Source organism: Homalodisca vitripennis, chromosome 4 (assembly GCF_021130785.1).
Source record: "Homalodisca vitripennis isolate AUS2020 chromosome 4, UT_GWSS_2.1, whole genome shotgun sequence".
Lineage (NCBI taxonomy): Eukaryota > Metazoa > Arthropoda > Insecta > Hemiptera > Cicadellidae > Homalodisca > Homalodisca vitripennis.
This window is the reverse complement of record NC_060210.1, coordinates 163,253,909-163,274,598: the sequence shown is the minus strand read 5'-3', so window position 1 is coordinate 163,274,598 and position 20,690 is coordinate 163,253,909. Positions and strand designations below refer to the sequence as shown.

The 20,690-nt window shown below is 31.2% G+C and overlaps 1 protein-coding gene across 8 annotated transcripts in view; it reads right to left on the bottom strand.

The window, feature by feature from the left end:
* LOC124360498 (voltage-dependent calcium channel type A subunit alpha-1) overlaps positions 1 to 20,690 on the bottom strand; it is a 344,248-nt gene that overhangs the window by 42,532 nt on the left and 281,026 nt on the right. For 5 of the 8 annotated variants that reach the window (XM_046814181.1, XM_046814184.1, XM_046814178.1 and 2 more), the window contains 4 exons: positions 18,959 to 19,062; positions 13,118 to 13,233; positions 9,150 to 9,209; positions 7,983 to 8,084 (listed from right to left, as the gene is read on the bottom strand). In XM_046814181.1, the coding sequence (XP_046670137.1) occupies positions 7,983 to 8,084; positions 9,150 to 9,209; positions 13,118 to 13,233; positions 18,959 to 19,062 (382 nt within the window). Of the gene's footprint in view, positions 1 to 7,982; positions 8,085 to 9,149; positions 9,210 to 13,117; positions 13,234 to 13,588; positions 13,705 to 18,958; positions 19,063 to 20,690 lie in introns of all 8 variants that reach the window. The other 3 variants (XM_046814185.1, XM_046814179.1, XM_046814183.1) reach the window with 1 other exon arrangement.

Sequence of the window (20,690 nt, the reverse complement as noted above, 5' to 3'; positions counted from 1 at the left end):
AAACATTTATTTTCACACACATTATTATTTTATGTATTCACTCACAGCTGCTAACATTTTTAATACATAAAATGCAAGAGAAAGGACAAACTGTATCATGATTTTTAACCACTAACATACATATAAATTTGGATCTAGAGAAGAGAGCATGTTATAGTAAGATAAATAGGACAGCTCTGGTAAGATAAACATCTTTCTGTCAGCAGGTGGTGAGTTTTGATCAACTTGAAATATATAAATCATTCAAACAAATCAAAGTTCTTGCGGCTGAAGAAGAGGCTGGGAACAGCATGATTTATCTAACTAATTCATTATTAGAAATGGATGTGTATAACAAATTAACTAGAAAATAAAACCTTAAAATAAAAGTAAATTAAATAACTAACAAACCTCTTTTAAAGGTGATAAGTTTAATATTTTTAACTGTTGCTTATGTAATAAGTGATCTGGTACGTTGATTATTCCATAATACTCAATAATTCTACAATTAAGTCTTACATTATAAACCATAGTTACAATTAAATATCTGATGCAATCTGGAATAAAATCAAAGTTTTATAATGGTAAAGGGTGATCCAAAAACGCCTCTTGTATTTTGATCAGTTGTGGCTTTATTAATAGACAAGTAAGAGGGGTGGGGGTAGTCACACTACTTCACAAACATCCAGCCGTTTTTAGTTGTCACAATGCCTATCTACATACATTGTGATTTTCTGGCAGAAAAATTAAAAAAAAACAAATTCTGTGATTTTTGTACAAGGAGTGTTTTGTTCACGGTTTGAAATTCCATGGAATGAACCAGTTTCTAATTGAAAGACTATATTACAGTGGGCTGAGAATGAAAAAAAATCATATGACCAATCTAAAAATTCTCAAACAACTGAAAACAATGAGGCTGTGAGGCAGTCTTTTTTGTAATCTCCACTTTCTTCTACCAGGAAACAAGCTGCAGCTGTTGGGCTTAGTATGGAAAGTGTTAGAAGAATTTAAAAAGACCTACAATCTCACCCATATAACCATACCCACAAGTTGTGGAGTTGTGCAATTGGACTAAATTAGGGCGTTCGTAATTATGCCATCACTTTAAATAGGGTGTACAGCTTCCACCTATCACATTGCTCAGAAACTGAAACCAACAGACTTTTTAAGATGTCAATGGGTAAGTGATAATATTTTGTAAAGTGACCCAGAATATAATGTTCTTTTGTCCAGTGATTTTTATTTGACCAGTTGTGTTAACAAACAAAACTTTCACTTTAGGTCTGATCACAACCCCCACCATCTTACAAGGGAGATCATTGCACTCTGATAAAGTGGCTGTTTTTTTTTGCGATTTATAAAGATGATATTATTGGCCTTTATTTTTTTTTAAGAGGAAGGTGTTACTGCAACAGTGACATCCCAATGTTATGTTGCCATGCTTAACAACTTTTTTTTAAGTTCACTCCAAAACTAAGGAATGGACAACCGTGATGTGTGAGATGGTTCTACCTCCCACACTTCTTGCATATGAATGGAAGCACCAAGGGCCCTTTCCCTGAAAAACTTGTCTTGTTCTGTGGCAATGTTGACTGGCCCCAGATCTTGCACCTAATGATATTTAACTTTGTTTAACTTAAGTCTAAGGTGTATAGACATAGAAAAAATCAAAATCTGGAAGACCTGAAGTCAGCTATTCAAGAGGAAATAGCAGAAATTCTATAAGACATAACACATTGCGTGATGACAGAAATCACCTTCAATTGTGTATTGACAATATTACATGCCACTTAGCAGACTTCATTTAAAAACTCAAAACAGTTTTGTATGTTTAAATAAGTATGTTTTAATAAGTTAAACAGTTTTTTTGTGTAATATTTAGTGTTTTATTAACTTGTACAATGTGGGAGGTCTTTTTGGGTCACCCTGTACATTTGAAACTTTATCTGAACACTGCAAAAAGCATAATAGCAACAGCAGCTGCTGTTAAAAGTATTGAAATTAACTTAATAACAATTAATAGTATTAGTAATAATCAAAGGTCTGAAATTATTTTAAAAAGTTTAATAGCAGAGATTAAAGAAATAATCAAATGTAACTTCAAAAGCTTTTTCAATAATTCATACATAAATACAAAGGCTGTGGCAAAAACATGTTTTGCTTATTCAAAAGCTCTTAAGCAGAAACAGGAACTGTTGAACAACCGTTAAGCAGTAGTTGACCATATTCCTCAGGTATGTCCCTGTACGACACAACAGTAAGCAATAGCCGCAGAGCAGACAGTGTAGGAAGAGCAACACAACGTCATCTAACAGACGACGGCCCATGCTGACCACTAACTACACCACAATACGTTACATCTACATTTACTTTGATCACCATACCTTTTTTGTTTTTCTTATTAACAGGCACTGAAACAAAATATTCAGCAGTATTCAAATTTATTCACAGTGTCCCTCAGCATGATTTGTAATAGGTCTTTCATTACAAGAAGATTGACCCCATCTTAATGAGTTTAATGGAAATTTATTAAAGGATTTAAAAGTTTAATACAACAAGAGTTTAGTTTTAATTTAAATGTTGAATAGTCAAAATCCGATAAAGTAAATTTCATGAGGAATAATAAAAATTCAACTATAGACTGATTCAAGATAGATAAATTGTAATGAGAAATGGTGTAGACAAATATCAGTTTATAAGAGCCTCTCGAACCATCTGTGATGGCATAGAAACGTATAATACTTACTTTTGTGTAAATGTTTTCATTAATGTATGTATACACAATAGTAAGAGTTGACACACTACAGCAGGGCTGCCCAACCTACGCCGAATCCGGCCCGCGAGTCAGTTTTATGTGGCCCGCCTTGTTGCCAAAACAACCAAATTTGTTTACAAGCATTTGAAATATTAAATAAATACAAATTTTGAGAACCAAGCAGTCCAGCCGATTTCACGTAGAACGAGCCGTATTCATTTGTTGGAGTATGAGTGTTGAAAGAAGTAAAGTAGTTGCGGACAGATTTCACTAACTACGGTGGTGGCTGCCGGCTGGCGAATAGAGCGCGCGTAAAGCACGGCACAGTGCGCGGTGTGGCGACGTAACCCCTCCCCAACTCAAGGTCACCACTCGCCACGTAATTTGTATGTCCTAGTATCCTAGTAGGATTAATTTAAATCAATGTATTCAATTTAGTGGTGACTTTTTTATTGTTCCCTCAGAATTAGAGCAAACATCCAAAAGTCTGGGTTTATATTTATTTCTACTAAAAGAACCTAAAAACATAATATATTATAAACCTTTACCTAACAACTAATAAATAATAAGAAATTACAATAATCAGGAAACAAGGGCCAAATAACCTTAAAACTCATATTTTGCACAAGATTTCTGGAACAAACCCCGGGCAATACGTTTTGTTTGGGGTTCCAAATCCCCTGGGATGTTGGCCCGCCTGTCCATAAAGGGTTTTTCAATGTGGCCCTTGAGTAAAAACGGTTGGGCACCCCTGCACTACAGCCCAGTAGGCTCAATGAAACAAGATCATACCTAGTTATGGATGATCATGCTGAATATTACCAGAGATTCTGCTTCCAGGCAAGTAATAGTGTGTCTTCTGTAGTCTACATACAAAGTAATTCTTATACAGAACTGAGCTGAAATAAAATAAGCTTACTGAATTTGGTGGTTTCTGGGTTGTTATGTTTAATCTGTATTGTGAACTTATAGGGTTTATTCTTTATACTAAATAACATTTGAGCAGAAGCCATTATAAGATTGCACCAAAATAAAATTCAGTATAATTATTAAGAAAAAATAAACGTAAAATTAAGATTTCTTTAACTCCTTCACTTAACAACATTTTACAGACATATCCTTATTAATTTATATGTTTGGTGGCAGGGAGGGTGTTCAACTTCTAATTGAATTTATTTAATAAAACAATTTCATTTTCATTTCAGTTTTAAAAATTGTTACGAGAGTAGTGGATGTTGAGGAGGTGGGAGGATAACCCATATAATATTCCAAATATTTTCACAGCATCATACTTAGTAGAAAGTATCTGGCATATATGTTTTGCCATTGTGTAATGACTCACTCAATAAAAAATATACTATTACAAGATTATCACTGTCACTAAAATATCGATGCACATTTTGTGTAAATAAGGTCTAATTAAATTAAACTGAAAGAATAAACAATAACATAATACAGAATAGAGGATTCAATTTCTATCATATAAATATATAGCTTGATTGGAATTATGAAGGTTTATTCCACAAAAATTTAGCTAGCAAACATTTTGGCTAGTTGTTTATTGGGCAGAACAATTAGACTATTATTGAGGCCAATCCTCTGAGGGCAAAGTTAGGATGTGCTTTACACCTCTCCACTAGAGTTATTTGTATAACCATAAAAGATTACTGCTAATTTTATATTTTCTTATGATTGAAATGTAATAATAATGTATTGTAACAAAGGCGTGTGAATGTCTGAGATGAACTGTAGATGCACAGATCAAAGCCTAACCTCAACTAAATAATAAATCTAAAAACAATAATATGTCTTTATCATTATTTCTATTAGTTCCTGTGATACTAAGCAAAACACTGAAAAAATGTAGGACAATGATAGAAACTCACAAAATGCACAATGATCAGCTCTCTTTGTTGATTACAAAACATTAACATTCACTCCATGATTTGTTAACAGTTTCATATACAGCTAATAGAATAAACTAACAATCTAACTGTGTTATATTTGGGTTCTTGGAGCAAATACTATTAGAGTTTCTGGTTTACCAATTTACAGTTGTGAGGCATTACATAATCAGGCAACAGTTGGAAAGGTGTGAAGAAGGAGAAGGAAGGCATTTACATCTGGATTTCCCATGTTAACGCTTATGCATGATAGTCAACAAGTTCATGGAAGAAGATATTAAAAGTTCAAGAGAATTAATTTGATCTATTGCAAAATCTGAATAGTTAGAATATGTTTGAATTCAAATTTCCAAGATGCGGCTAAAATTTAAAACCATTTAAGTAAAATTAATATGGACAGAAGTTCATTTTTGTTAAATAATTCTAAAGTAGTATAGTGAATTTGACAACGCAATAAATAATAGCAAAATATTCTTGCAACAAATCATATCCCATGGTTGCAATTTTTGTTATCTTTAGACTAGTTTCGTGGGATATCGACTGAGTTTTGCTTGTAGCATACACCACAATGTAGGGCCTCGTGTGATGATCTACCAGATCAGTGTGTTCAGACTGAGCTGAATACCACAAATACTATTAACGAGAGTTGGTGGGGTGGGTATGATCATGTATCAATCATAATATATTTGGGTTCCATTACAGTATCTCAATAAAAAGGAACACATAAAACATTCTCTATAGGTTTAGGAACTTGACAGAAAATGATTAAACAAAGTTACTTTTAAAGAAAGTGGTACAAATAATATATAACTTTTAAACATTAAAGTAAAACACCATATAGGCATTTATCAAATTTAAGTTATTAATTCCAATTAAATATTTACATGTGTTAGTTGAATTATTTCAGTTTTAATTTATTTTGGGGAAGACAATAGAATACTATATGATAAAAAAATCAAACTCTATAAGGCCTTCCTGGTCCTAATATTCATAAACACTGTAGATATGTTTTGGTTTCATATATAGGATTCAGAATACCACTTACAGTTATTTTGAAAGCAGAAAGAAAATGAAAGAATAACAGGAATGAGGAAAATATGGCTTTACCAAGTGTGTTACAAATGAGAGTGATTTTTAAAGAAAACACACAAAAGGATAATACAGACATTATTATGCTAATGTTGCTTGAATAAAATAGATAAAATAAAATACACTCTGAGTGACAAAAAGAAAAATATGTATTTTTGCTATGAGGTTTCTGTAGAAAATATCACTTTGCTGGCCGAGTATTAATCCAACAGTCTCAGATCAGTTATGGGGATGGAGGGGGGCCCTTCTGAGACCGACACTGGGATTTTGTTGTGCTCTGTTCAGTCAGTGAGTCACAGTGCTATGCTGCACATAAATGAATGCCTTGAACAAAGCGATAGTATTAAGTATAAATTGGACATTCTGCTTCATAGATAATTTCTATTATACGGAAAGCTGTTGATAATTTTATGTATGATATTAGGATGAAATAGTGGTTTAAATGATTCTAAAATAGCAACATTTGATTGGAGAATGACCCGCGACCTGTAACGAAGGTTTATAACGGCTAGAATTCTTGAAAACATTAAATGAATGTTTTTGTGTGGCAAATAATGCAAACAGTCTATTAACTGTATGGGAGTTTGAAAAAAATCATGGCATCTCAAAACCTGCTGTTTATAAAATTTTACAATAAGGTTTGAAGATAAACCACGTTTCTGGATTACTGGTCATTGCAGGCCTGACAGATCACAGGATACCCTGCAGTAAAATGCGGCCATCTTGAATCACCTAAATCACTTTTTATCTATTATCCACAGAATTGATGTCAAGCTTTTGACAGAGATATATCTGAAGCAGAATGGTCAAGTTTCTGCAAAAGTTGTTCAAGAATTAATCATAGTGAAATGCGATACAAGCACATGTAATAACACATGAAACATAGAGCTGTGGCTAACTAACTTGGCGGAGCACAAAGAATGACTGGTGGCAGTTTCAGGAGGGTATTATTTCTAGAGATTATGAAGGAAAATTAGGAGAACATGTCGAAAACACAAGGGCAATGTTTGTGATTCCTTTTACAGCAAAAAACACTGAAACACTATTAGATTTTGTAAATCCAATTTAAAAATGGAACAGAATTCTTGAAATTGTATTTACAATATTAAGATTGAAAATGCACAGTCCAGAACAATAATTCTAAGTATTACAGTAAAAACACACAAAAACAAGGACTAGTACATTTTTTGGAGAGACAAAACATTCTTAGCTTATTGCCTGTGAGCTGGTACAAATATTTAAAATTGTGAGATAGTGCTGATCTGCATATGAAGAGGAATAAAGCAAACACAATGAATTGTGAAAAAAGTTTTCAAAACTAACTCAAGCTTTATACATTGAACTACCAGGGCAGCCACTCTATCAACCATGTGTTGAAGTGTGGCCCCTTGGCAACCAACCTGAAACAATAACTGAGAAAATTTAATACAATTATAAGCATCTAGTAACGGATGCTGATATCATACATGTTCTGAGAGTATAAACAGAACATTATGCAATTTGTCAGCATCAATCAGTCCACCTCAAAGTCATCCCTTTGTAATCCTGCTGTTTCTTTCAATTCAGATACATGCATTTGATTTTCAATTAAAACACCTGGTTCCTTGTTGTCTTGCTATTGGTGTAAATTGCTTTCATAATTTGCGAATGGAGACATTGTAGATAACTTGATTTTTATTTAACTTGATGTTGGGTTTAACATACAGTGTCTTTGTTTAAATTCATGAAAATAATATCAGTTCAATGTTTCTTGATTAGTTGACCTTTACACATGTTTAACGTTATGTTTTGGGATTTGTTACCTGGAGAAGAGATGAAATACCAGTTCTAGTGTTCAATTGTTTTGTTACACTTAATTACACACATATTCTTAACACTCATGTTACCTTTGTAAACAAATCATTTGTAAATAATAAACTTTATATGGTGAAGTAATATTTTACAGACATATTATTGAACAAAAATAATGGTCTTACACTCTAATTTAACCTATTCTAACTAAATTACTTAACATCACACTTCAAACCCTACTGGATACTAATAGTATGTGGGGGATTTGACATTACATTAAAGACCACAATCGATGTATGTTCTAAGAAAGCATGCATTACCAACATTTCCACTCACAGGAAATATCAATCTCAAACCTTTGTATTCATTGCTCTACATCTGGTGTACCGAATGAAACAATATAAGAATTATAACAAGTGAAACATCTGAAAAGTCATACACTATTTTCACGAAATCCCACTTACCATCTTCTCCCTCTTCTTCTCCTTCTTCTTCTTCCGTATCTGTGCTTTTGCTTTTACCCAAGTTTTTTAACTTTTTTCGTTTAGCTGCTGCTCTTCTTCTTGCTGAAATAAAACAACTATGTAACATTTATTGACCCACACTAAATGGAAAAAGATGTTTTGGAATGCATATGCCTTTTTAATATATTGTTGTATCTCGAGCAGCTTTCAATATTGAGTATCCCGTAAGAAATAAATTATTAACATTTCAGCTGTCACAAAATCTACCTACTTCTACTGACTTCACAAAAATATTGTGAAAGATGATGTGACAATAGAAGATTGTCACGTTTTTATATTATAGATTCATAAAAGATTCATATTATTATTTCTCTTTTTGGAAGTCAAAGTATTATTTTCCTGAGAGTAAATTTTATTTAGAAAACAATTAATAGATTATTTGGTTTTGTACAGCAAACTTTAGAAATAAGAAAGTATTTAACTTAATCCTTGCATTTCTCCTCAACATTGGAAATTCATTAACATTTAGAGAAAATAAAATTTTTATTTTATTAAAGAAATGAACAGCATGTTATTCTCTATCAAATTATACACACTTTTCCTATCTTTGAAGGATGTAAAAAGTGTCTTTAGTATTACTTAGGCAATTCAAATATAGAATTTTCATAAACACTTTTATATTTTGTTTATTCTTCTTCACATGGTTGGTTATATGCATCTAAAATAAAAATATCTTACTTATAGAAACTGTTTGAGAAAATGCAGATTTATGGTTAATATTTAAATTCTGTTACAAACATTTTAGAAAGTTAAATCTTTTATTAGCATATTTTTATAAAGTCAACAGTGATAGAACACCTTGAAAGGGAAAACACCATATTTAGCACATGAACATTTCCCAAGAAAAAAAACACATTGTTGTATTCAAACTGTCAGGTCTTGCTGCTACAAAGGAAGAATCTGACAATACAATCAAAAATGTATTGACAATACATAGTATGATTACAAATTGAAGTATAACTTTTTTAATATGGTACACTTACAAAAGATTTTACAAGGGTATGGATATTTTTCTAATTTCAACAACTGTTTATTAAATTATATTATAAAGAAATATTGAATATATTAAGAAAATGTGAATTACCATTATAATAAGTTTAAACAAACCTTCAATTATGTGCATTTTCTCCTCTTCTGTTGTTCTTTCTTCTGCTAGTATAACTTCCTCTGAAACATTAAAAAAAACATATTTGGTATATAAAAACAATAATCTTAACTCTAATAGAATTATAGTATAAAACAGTTGATATCAGTAAAATTATCTATTAGCTCCATTTTCAATCTAGATTTTTAGAAACATAAATCTTGATTGATATACTATTGGAAAGAGCTTAAACTCTATAACTTTGTGCTGATGTGCTTGCATATTATTTATATACAGTAACAAAATCCTATTATTGATTCTAATGTGCAGAAAAAATTAATACTATAATTAAATTTATTATTTAAAAATTTACTTGATGCAAGTTTTTTAATTTTACCTCTATATTATTTTTATATAAAGGACAGACACAAATTAACCCTTTGGAAGCCAGCATGCAAGAGGCCTATTTGAATACTTTTACAATGCTTTAGGTTTCACTCGGTACGGCCCCTTAGTTTGTATGTAAACTAAATTATTTAAGTTTTGTTTTATAGCTTGTTAGTCTGGCTATTGCTTAGTGTGAATTAAAAGTGGATTATGTATATTTCTTTGTGGTACAGTGGTGCAATTTTTACACCACCTGATTGTACCACCTGATTGTACCCGCTTTTTGTCACAGTAAGCAATAAAGAACTTAATGTAAGCATATAAAGACTGTGTATAACTAAGTTATTGTAAGTGTTCTGGTGGTGCAAATTTTACATCACTATGCATCACAAGTATATTCAGCTATATTAGATTTCTGAGTTTGGAATTATTTTCAAGTTTTTGATGAGTGCAACCAGTTTCAATAGCTGATATGTTGAATAAAACATATCAGTATGCCAAAGAGCTCTCAAAATTTTATTATTTTATACAAATATGCACACACAAAAATGTGCTCATACAAAACATTTTATTTACAGAAAAACATCATTTTATTTACAGAAAGGGATATTGACATAGAGCTAACTATTTTGTCATGGCATATCTTTTGACAATAAATCAGTAGATGGTTTGGAGATCCCTGTGGTTACATGTGATAACGCAGTTGACTACATCTTATATGATGAACTACCAGAAAAAATCTATTTAAATTTTACAATGGATGAATTTTTGAAACAAGACATAGACAATGACTATGCTGATAACACCACAGCCCCTATTGTAATCAATGTTCCTTCCAGTTCATTGAAAGCTTTTGTAGGACTTCCTGATCTAAGTGACCAAGTTTGCTTTGAAATTCTTCCCTGCAGCTAATATCTATCACTCTATTTCAGTGCCACACTCATCAAAACTGACCATTTAGTGCAATACTCAAGTATGCATGTTGCTAATGTGAGTGATTTGAGTAAACAAATATCTTCAAAAAATATCCTACCATCCACCAATCGAGCATCTAAACAAAAACGAAATTATACACATTCACCGTCCCATCATATATCACAGAAAATATAAATGCATCACCTCCGTCTAATACCATACAGTAATTAAAAATCATAAACCTAAGAACTCTTCCCCAGACCCAATTTACAACACTATAAATATTCCTTCTCCATCAGACATTATGGATGGGCCAAAAAAACCCACAAAATGCATTTGTGATTTGGAATCTAAAGAACCTGTAAAGTGGTAAAATGTTTAAACCAACATCCAATGAAAAAGCTGAAATTCTTTTGGGTATCAATATCCTGATGGGAATCAAAAAGCTACCCAGTTATAAAGACTATTGGTCTGTTAATGAAGATCTCCATGATTCAAATATCAGTCAGCTTATGTCTGTAATAAGTTCAGAAGGCTTCTCGATAATATTCAGCTAAACGACAATTCTGTAATGCCTGGTGGAGTCAGTCCTGATTACAATAAGCTGTATTAACTTCATCCTTACATAAAATGGTAATCAATTTCAAAGACAATTTTGAAGCTGGACCTATACTTGCCATTGAAGAATCAATGATCAAATTTAAAGTAAGGTCATCCTTAAAAAAAAAAACCTTTCTAAGAAGCTCATTAAAGAGGATATCATCTATGGATGATGGTCGACAAATCCGATTACTGTCTAAAGTTTGAAGAATATATAAGAAAATCAAAAGAGGTAGTAGAGACTAATCTTGGTGAAAAAGTTGTAAAACGCTTAAATGAAACTATTAAAGGGAAGCCCCACACGGTTTATATTGACAATTACTTTGTGAGATATTACCTTCTTGAAGACTTGAAAAAAGATGAGATTAACGCTTGTAGAACCGTTAATACAGCTAGGAAGTTTATTCCAGAATTCAGAGAAACCAAATCAATGACTAGAGGAGAACGTCAATGGTTTCCAAGTATCATGGATCAACAACAAACCGGCTCATGTGTTGAATAATTTTCATGATTCAAGAGAAAAAGTTATCTTTAAAAGGAAACAAAAAAATGGAGAACGAATAAAGGTTGATTGTCCAGCAGCAATAGGTGACTATAACAAACAACCGAACTGTGTAGATCGCTTTGATCAAATGAAAGAGGCTTATGAAATTGATTATAAAAGCAAAAAAAAATGGTGGCAACGAGTTTTCTTTTATTTTGTAGATGGCGATTATCAATGCTTATGTTTTGCACAAATGTTTGCACGTTATACACTTTCATCTGTAAACATTCAGAAGGAAGACGGTTTTGGACTTGTAAGTAAAAGAATTGTACAGATTGGCACCAGGCTAACTGAGGTATTGATTTTCAATCAAAGGAAACCAAACATTCCTTTGGAGGTGAGGTACTCGAATCCAATGCACCAACCTGCTAGGACCACAAGAAGGTGTGCAGCCTGCAGCACCAAAGAAAAGCCTGTTCAAACTATATGGATGTGTTCTGTTTGCAAGGTACCTTTATGTCTCGGGAAGAAAAACACATGATTTGATTTTTTATGAATAAATACTGTTTGCTTGTAATAAAAACCAAAATGTGTTTTTTTAAACCTCTGAACTAAAAACTATTTTTGTTTGTTTAAATATAAGAGTTTGCGTTGTTTTATAAAAATAATTAAGCCCATCGTGTTGTGTAATGATGTATATTTTATACCAACTAAGTATTCAAATGGCATAGTGTTGCATTTTATGCATCACCTATTTTGGATGTAATACATGTAAGTGGGTAAAATTATGTTCACTACTCATTTTTAAGACCAAACAACAGAAAAGTATGAGTTTTGATAATTTTTCTTACTTTGGCCTTTTAAAATATATATGGAGGTTGAGAGTCACAAAAGTCTGTGTCGCAAAGAGATATAAGATATATGGTAATTACATGGTAAAAGTGTAAAAGTAACACATTTTTTACAAAATGTTACAAAAAATAGTCAAGACAAAAATAATTTAAACGAAAAAAAATTGTTATCTTTCATAATTATTTTGAATTGATAAAATGGGTGCATCTTTAAGTCATTCCAAAATTACAGAACATACAAAAATAGATTGACAATACATTCTTATAAATAAGCGTGAAGTATAAAACGAGAGTAAAATAAGTAAAACAAACAGCAGAGTCAAAATCATTAGTGATACTAACTTTAAAAATTATAAAAGAGACCTTATTTACTTAATTATTATTAACACCAGTTGAATAAAAATGTAGCTTGTAAATACAGTTAAAAATTATTTTTTCTTAAACGGCTGATCAATCAAATGTTGGTGGTTTTAGTCTGAATCTCGAGGGTCTGATCAATTAGACATTGGCATCCAAAAGGTTAAGAAAAAGAAACAAGGGCACTTGCGTTATTAGTTTCCACAAAAAGTAACAGTAAATTTAACTTATGGCATTAAGAGACTTGATGAATTATATATAAATTCTTATATAGACATTTCAAAATTCTAGCACTTACAAAACTTACAAAATTTTAGCATATATATATGTATATTAAAACTTTATATACCACTTGTAAAACTTTATTTTTGTATTGTTCATTTATTGCATACTTTACCTGCTTTACAAATCCACTCTACATAACCATTGAGCTCCCTCTCTAGTTGCTGTTGTCTTCTTAACTTTAAAAACGTCTGTCGATTTTCTACTTTCTCTCTTTCCTTGGCAAATTCACTGCACAAAAAGGTAACAAAGTGCAAACAAACTACTTCTCAGCTTAGTACAGTAAAAGTGGGTTTTGTGCGGACACTGTATTCAACATTTCATAGTTCTGAATCTTGCAAAATAAAGTAAACACTACTTTAAGTATCAAATGTAACACAATGAAGTAATATTCAGAGAACACACAAAGTGTTACTATAGTATATTGTAATTAGCAAATACTACATCAAACTCAAAAATACAAGTATCAATCTCAAACATTACAGAGGTAATATGATTTAGGGGATGTTTACTTTACAAAATAACTAAATAACAACATTAGTTTGTGACGTGTGTTCCACTCCACAACCACGCACACACAAAATACCTGCTTGAGATATCCATGTGATGTAAGAGCTAAATTGTTGCTGAAACTGTTTTTTTGATTTGACTTTGTGGTAACGAGCTCTTCGTTCCACTAAAGCTCGCTGATTTGAAAACTCACTGGAAGAACATTTGTAATAAATAATATTGTCATTTACTATGGTAATGTTAAGCTTTAATATAATTTAAGTTAGATAATTGATTGTAGAAGTAAAAATTTATAAGTGGAAATTTGAGTTATAAGCTACTATTTACTAAATTGAAATCAGTGTTAAGATATGATTCAACAAAATGTACTAAAATTTAAATAAAACTTCATTTATGGATTGTTTATTAGTAGATAAATGTAAATATTTTAATTGTATACATTAAGTGTAGGCATAAACAATGTTTTATCTTAAAGTTTATAACAGAAAAAGCCTCAGAATGATTAAAATAAATAGTATTAGTTTATTATTATAAACTTTCTCTTAATCATTAATTCTAATCAAAAATCGATTGTGTGAAAATAGTATAAATCAATTTAATACCACAACTCAGCTGCTATTGTTATACATTTACATATGTAAATGACATGTAAACCTCTATGTCATATTTATATGGTCTGTTTTATAGAATAATAACTATTCAAACAGTACATAAATTAATTGAAGGGACGAATTATTGTACAAATAGACACCAGTGGTTGATTGACAAGGCTGAAAAATAACTATCAATTTTAGTGCCTTCAGAAAAATTTACGACACAAGTTTGACATTACAGCAGTCTTGAATTATCAAACTTAAGGAAATTGAATATTTTTTATTTTATTTATTTAATTTGTTAGGAGAAGTTGATTCCCTTTTAAGCCTTATTCTGCTCGTCCTCATGGGCTATTGGCCTGTGTGAGAATCTTATCAAACAGAGTAAGGGGAAGATTTGATACAGTACAAGGTTAATGTTACTTATAAAAAGTGATATTGTCACAGGCAGGATTTGTACCTGCACTACCTATATACCTGCACTACCTATAACTCAGATCCAAAATCCAACGTCTTAGACCGCTCAGCCATTGGCTCTCCCAATATATTATATGGTAAAAAATGAATAATCATATTTAATAATACAAATATAATTTTATTATTATAATAAAGACTGCATTTATAAGCTGCTAAGCACTGTTCTATAAGGAACATTTCAGGGTATAAAGAGTTTAACGCTGAGGAATAACCTATGCCAACACATCTATGGAAATAACCTTACATTGACATTGTCGTTCTGATCAATCAACATGTTATTTCTCTAAATCACGCCAATTGTTATACATACAGCAAGTAAGTAGTAATTTGTTAACTCTCTTGAGTGATGTAGACAAAATATCAAGAATCATACAAGAACCTTTACAACCAAACAATCTGTTGTTTAACACACAGATTGCAAATTCAAAGTTTCAAAAAACTTAAAAGTTTTTATTATTTTAAAATAACTGTACATTTACTTTATTAACATGTTAAATTTAATAAAAATGTTACAGCACATTAAGCTTGTTTAGAACTTGTATCAAGCTTCCTTACCTGAGTTAGTACACTTGAAACAAGTCTACAAAATGAAGTTTACGTTTTAAAGACAGAATTTGCCATTTATCAACTTATTCCAAGCTAGGGCTTTCAAGTTTATAAAGTCTTAAAGTCAATAGGTAGTATAAGCTTTGTTTGGCAGGCTTATTTCAATCCTAAGACAGCTACGAAAAGAAGACTCATTATAAGCTTGTACAAGCTTGAATCTGTGAGCTTATATCTATACAAGAAATTTAAGCTTAGAAGGCTATATCTAAAACAGGCTTAACAAGTGGAAGCAGACTCCCTTTTAACATGCTTCAAATTTAGGTTAGTAGGTTTAGTTTCACAAGCTTTTTTCTGAGATTGAAAATCTAGGTTCAAAATAAGTTGAACGATTAAAGAAGATTCATTTTTAGCATGTTTCAAGCCTGTATGTGCTTCTCATTTCTACAATCTCATTAAAAACTTAGAAAAAGAGAGTAACAAATATGGTAACACAGTTTCATGTGTAACATGTCATCAAAATAAATACCATACAATAGAGGGTCAGGGAGACCACCTTCCCGATGTATAGCGGCTGACTGAGAAACCTACCTTCTTCGTTTTAACAAAAATCCTTATATTTCAACTGCAAAGAATTCGGGAAAATAATGTATCACCTAAAAATGGCACTTTTGGGGGATACAGGTAATTTGTAAAAAATGTTTAAATGTAAAAGTTGGTTGAGCTGTATCTCATGTTAAAGGTCTGATAATTTTGAAAAGGATTTTATTTATTTCGCTTCTTTGTGTACAGAGTGGTCCAAAATGTCAAAGTTGTACATGTGGATACAACACTGTCTGGAAACTGTATAATGTTAAGAGATCTTGTTTTTATTTTTTACTTCAATTTTTACAAATACAAATAAAACACTTTTAACAATTGTATTGAGTCTTATATAATGTTAGGGATATTGAAGATGTTACTTTATAAGATTTCCAGTTATAATGGACTATACAATCATAAGATACGATATGACCTTAACTGGGGTTAGATTACTGTCATCACTCTAGCTGTATACAAACAATATGTGTTTTTAATGTCATAAATTAAAATGAAAATAGACTTTCTTTTATTTTAAAATACAAAATGAGGAACTTGCACCTTTCTTACATTTATGTGAAATAATATGTGGCCACCAAATCTAATGAAAACAAAATGGTAACAGCAATATTTTATGAAAAGTGCATCACCACTGCAGTTTTTTATATGATATAATTAACAGTGAAGTAATTAATATTCCCAAAGCTTTAAGCTTATCAAATAGAACTTATCTAGGCAAATGCCATGAATCCCCATGGCAAGGAACCTGGCACTAACATCCGATCACTATCAATTGCTTTATCACTACTTTCTGCTTTGTACTGGCATCAGAAGGCTATTTTTGGAATTTCTTATGGAAAAAATCTGTTGTCTTTGTTCATTGTATGTTTTTATGCCTAGTGATGCTATCTAGGAGAATACAGGGTCATCGAAAAAGGTGGCCTTAATTTTTATTTGTAGCCTAATAACTCTCAGAATGCAATAAAAATAATGTAATTACTTTTTACACCAAAAGATAGAAAAAAATCATAAAGTTTTATTTACATATTTAGTATGTTTCGATGTGAGCTCCGCCTGTGGAACTATACACATCGAAGCGATACTCCACCTCGGTCCAAGTCCTCTTTATCACGCCAGGAGTCACAGTTGTTATTGCATCAGTGATTCGGTCCTTTAAATGTTGCAGGCACTGGATATTTTAAGTGTAGACCATGTTTTTTATGTAACCCCAAAAGAAAAAATCTAAAGGAGTTAAGTCAGTGCTCCTTGGCGGCCACGCAAGAGGACCATCTCTACCAAGCCACTGATTAGGGAATCTTTTTTTGAGAGCTTCACATGCAATAGGACTGTAGTGAGGCAGTGCTCCATCTTGTTGGAAAGAAACAGTTAATCCTTTTTCCTTTCAACATCATCAATTTATGGAAAAAACATAGAGTTGTAACATGTCCAAGTAGTTAGATCCACGGATTGTACTACAGTGAAAAAAATGGGCCAACAACGATTCACCTTGCGTGAATCACAGATATACTCAAACACTTCATTGGGTTGTTGAGAACCCCAGATTCTACAATTATGTTGGTTAACACTGCTATTAATGTGAAAGGTTGTCTCATCACTAAAACAAATCACGTTGAGATAATTTGGATCAACTACACTTCCTGTGTCTTTGAACTGCCTATACCAACGAAGAATAGGTTTATTAGTAGGTGGGTTGTGTCCATAAGTTTGGCGAAAACGTTGTTGCACAAGATTCACTGACTTCAATTCAGCATACCACAAAACACAGTGAGGTTTTTGCTGTACAATCGCCATGACTGCGACACCTCTACTGACTGGAATATCGACAGTCGATGCGTGCCAAGCCTGCGCATGCGCAGAGCTCACTTCACGGTCAGCCCAGTGGCGGAATTAAAACTCGAACAATTTGTCTGCATTATGACGTTTGTTTTGCACACGTCGCTTAACTATTTCTTTTACAATAAAGAATCAAAATTAAGGCCACCTTTTTCGATGACCCGGTATATGAAATGTAATCAATCTCTTCATTGACAGTAATTTAGCTGTTTTTCATCAAAATTCCTGTAAACTTATTTTGCTATTTTCTAAAATTATTAGACATATTTGTAACTTCCTTGTAGATACTGTTTTACTGATATATGTTTATGTTGTTTAACAGTTATTTGTGCAAGACATATAATCTTATTTTAATATAACAATACAAAAAAAGATTTCTTGTACAAATGAGAATTAATTTGGGTTTGGTTTACCTTAAACGCTTAATAATTTTTCAAATACCACCATATTATAGAGGGTTTAATGGCATTTAAAATTATGTATAATGTGTAAAAGTTTTGTTTGAATAGAGTTGTTAAAATAATAAAAACACGAGTGTGTTCTCCGCTACAGAGCGGCCCAATCAATTCAGGTAGGTACTGCCCAGAAGCGTACTGTGGTAATTCGACCTGGAGAGGGTTAGATCAAATGTGTCATAAAAATCATTAATTAGAAATAAATATGTGGTGATTTCATGCAGTTTAGCTTTAGAGAATGATGTCACTTTTCCTATATTACAAAGCTCTCAATTATTGTGTTACTGTTTATAACAGTTTAATTTAAATGGTCAGTGTTTAAATGACTGTATATCTATAGTGATCTGTATATATGAGAAATGATAATGTATCTAGTGAACTCTTAATGTTACAAACTAAAAATAATTGTACGAAAAGCAAAGGATCCAATATTAAACCTTGAGGTCCACAGGTATGGTGCACAACTACTCTCTCAAATATTATGCAACACATTTGTGACAATTTTTCTGAAGAGTATTCTTGAGGTTGTGTAGTATTTTTCAAAAATATAAAAGGAAAATTTGAAATATATGATTATGTTTTGTCTAAATAACAAGGTAAACCCCAAATACAGAGAGGTTCCATTTTATAAGAATACAATTTTAGAAAGTAGTAATTCTATTAGTTTTTATTAAATACAGTTACATTTTGTATCGAAATGCCAAAATAGAGATATTGATATTTCCATGTATTTTAAAACTGTAAATTGTTTCAAAATCTGTAATTCATACACAGTTGCAGATAAATGTCATACTACACAAATGTTTTCAATTTATTACAAAATGAAATAGTAAATGTAATTTAAACTGGCTATTGTACTTACATAACACACCATACAATATTTTTCTTACATTATGTATATTAGTAAAATAGAAATGTATTATTACTTCATATTCATTTACTCACCCACTAAGAACACCAAGAACTAAGTTGAGCATAAAAAATGATCCAAGGACGATGAGTGGAACGAAATAAAGCCAATTGAATGAACTACCAATAGCATCATTCATCTGTAACAAAACACTAAATTAGACAAGCACTGATGATAAATACATTAATAATTATGTATTAAAATGTTTTGTTTTCTGGTCAGAAGCTTGAGAATATTGAAATTTTATTATATATTGGTCTAAGTGAGATTAAGGATCTTTTTGACAAAAATAATATTTTATTAAATTCAGATAAATCTAATTATATTTCTTTATCTACAAAGCAGTCCAGATCAAATTTAAACTGTGACATTTTTCTAGACAATGACAGACTTAAACAAGTAGACCACACAAAGTTTTCAGGACTTATACTAGATAAAAATTTAGCTTGGGATAAACATGTAGATCTTGTTACTAATAAGATGTCTACTGGTCAATATGCATTGCGGCAAATGGCAAAAATTAGTAATTTACATACATTGAAATTAATATATTTCTCGTTGATACACTCACATTTAGCTTACGGAATAAGCATTTATGGAGCAACAACAATAAGCAATTTAAATAGGCTATTGGTCCTAAAAAAAATCTTTGAGAATCATGAAAAATTTAAGATATACAGATTCTGTTAAACACATTTTTTCTGAACTTGGATTACTGACAGTATATAGGTTACACAAATGTGAATCAATAATTTATGTAAAACAATTTTTTGATCCGATACTAAAAACCAATAAACATACATATAATACTCGTTTCAAAAGACATATCGATCAACACAATCTCGAATTTTACAAAAAGAAAACAAATTACAGAGGTGTTCGATATTTACATAATTTACCAACCAAATTTATAATGCAAACAGATCTGTTAAAATTTAGATTATAATTTTTTTTTTTGACAATTTTATTTACAATCTGTTCAGACATTCTTAGAACAATAAGTAAATTAGATAAAATAATAAATTAACACGAGTTAGACTCTATCCAGCGATAGAGCTAACACAAATAAACAAGAAAGTTTGAAATTAGAACTTAAGACGTAAGTCCAGGATTGAGTGTCTCTTCAGACGTGTAACTGACGCACTATTATCCAACAGGTTCATCGCAAGGTAGTTCGGATGAGAATACAGCTTGTCTTGGTACTTCTTGCTGTAGCGAGTTATTTCCTCTTTTATAATTTAAATTTAATTTAATAAAAGAAGTAAAGGATTATTTAACTAATTTGTCTCTATATTCTTTTGAGGAATATTTCAATACAAAAACCGATTAATTCATTTAAAGAAGAATTGAACATAAATTGTCAAGATGTTATAATTTTTTTTACTTATATTTTAAAATAATATTAGTATTTAGTTTTATTATAGTGACGCTATTCTTTGTACCTTGTACATATTACAGAATAAAGTAGTTTGTCTATTGACTATTGATAATTAAATTTTTTTGTAGTTTAACTATGACATTAAGTCTACCTATAATCTCTAAACTGTAGTCACAGTTTAGTCACAAAAACACATGAGATAATATTTAAAAATTTGGAAAAGAAAAATCAAACTTGATAATAAAGCTAGAAAATTGCGCACTCTGTGAAAACACAGGGTGTAAAAAAAAGTCCCGCATATAAACTAGTGTAATTGTGTAGAGAGTGAACTGTTTCAGGTTGGATTTGCTGCAAAGCATTGTACTCTATGTACTATTATAGACCTTTAA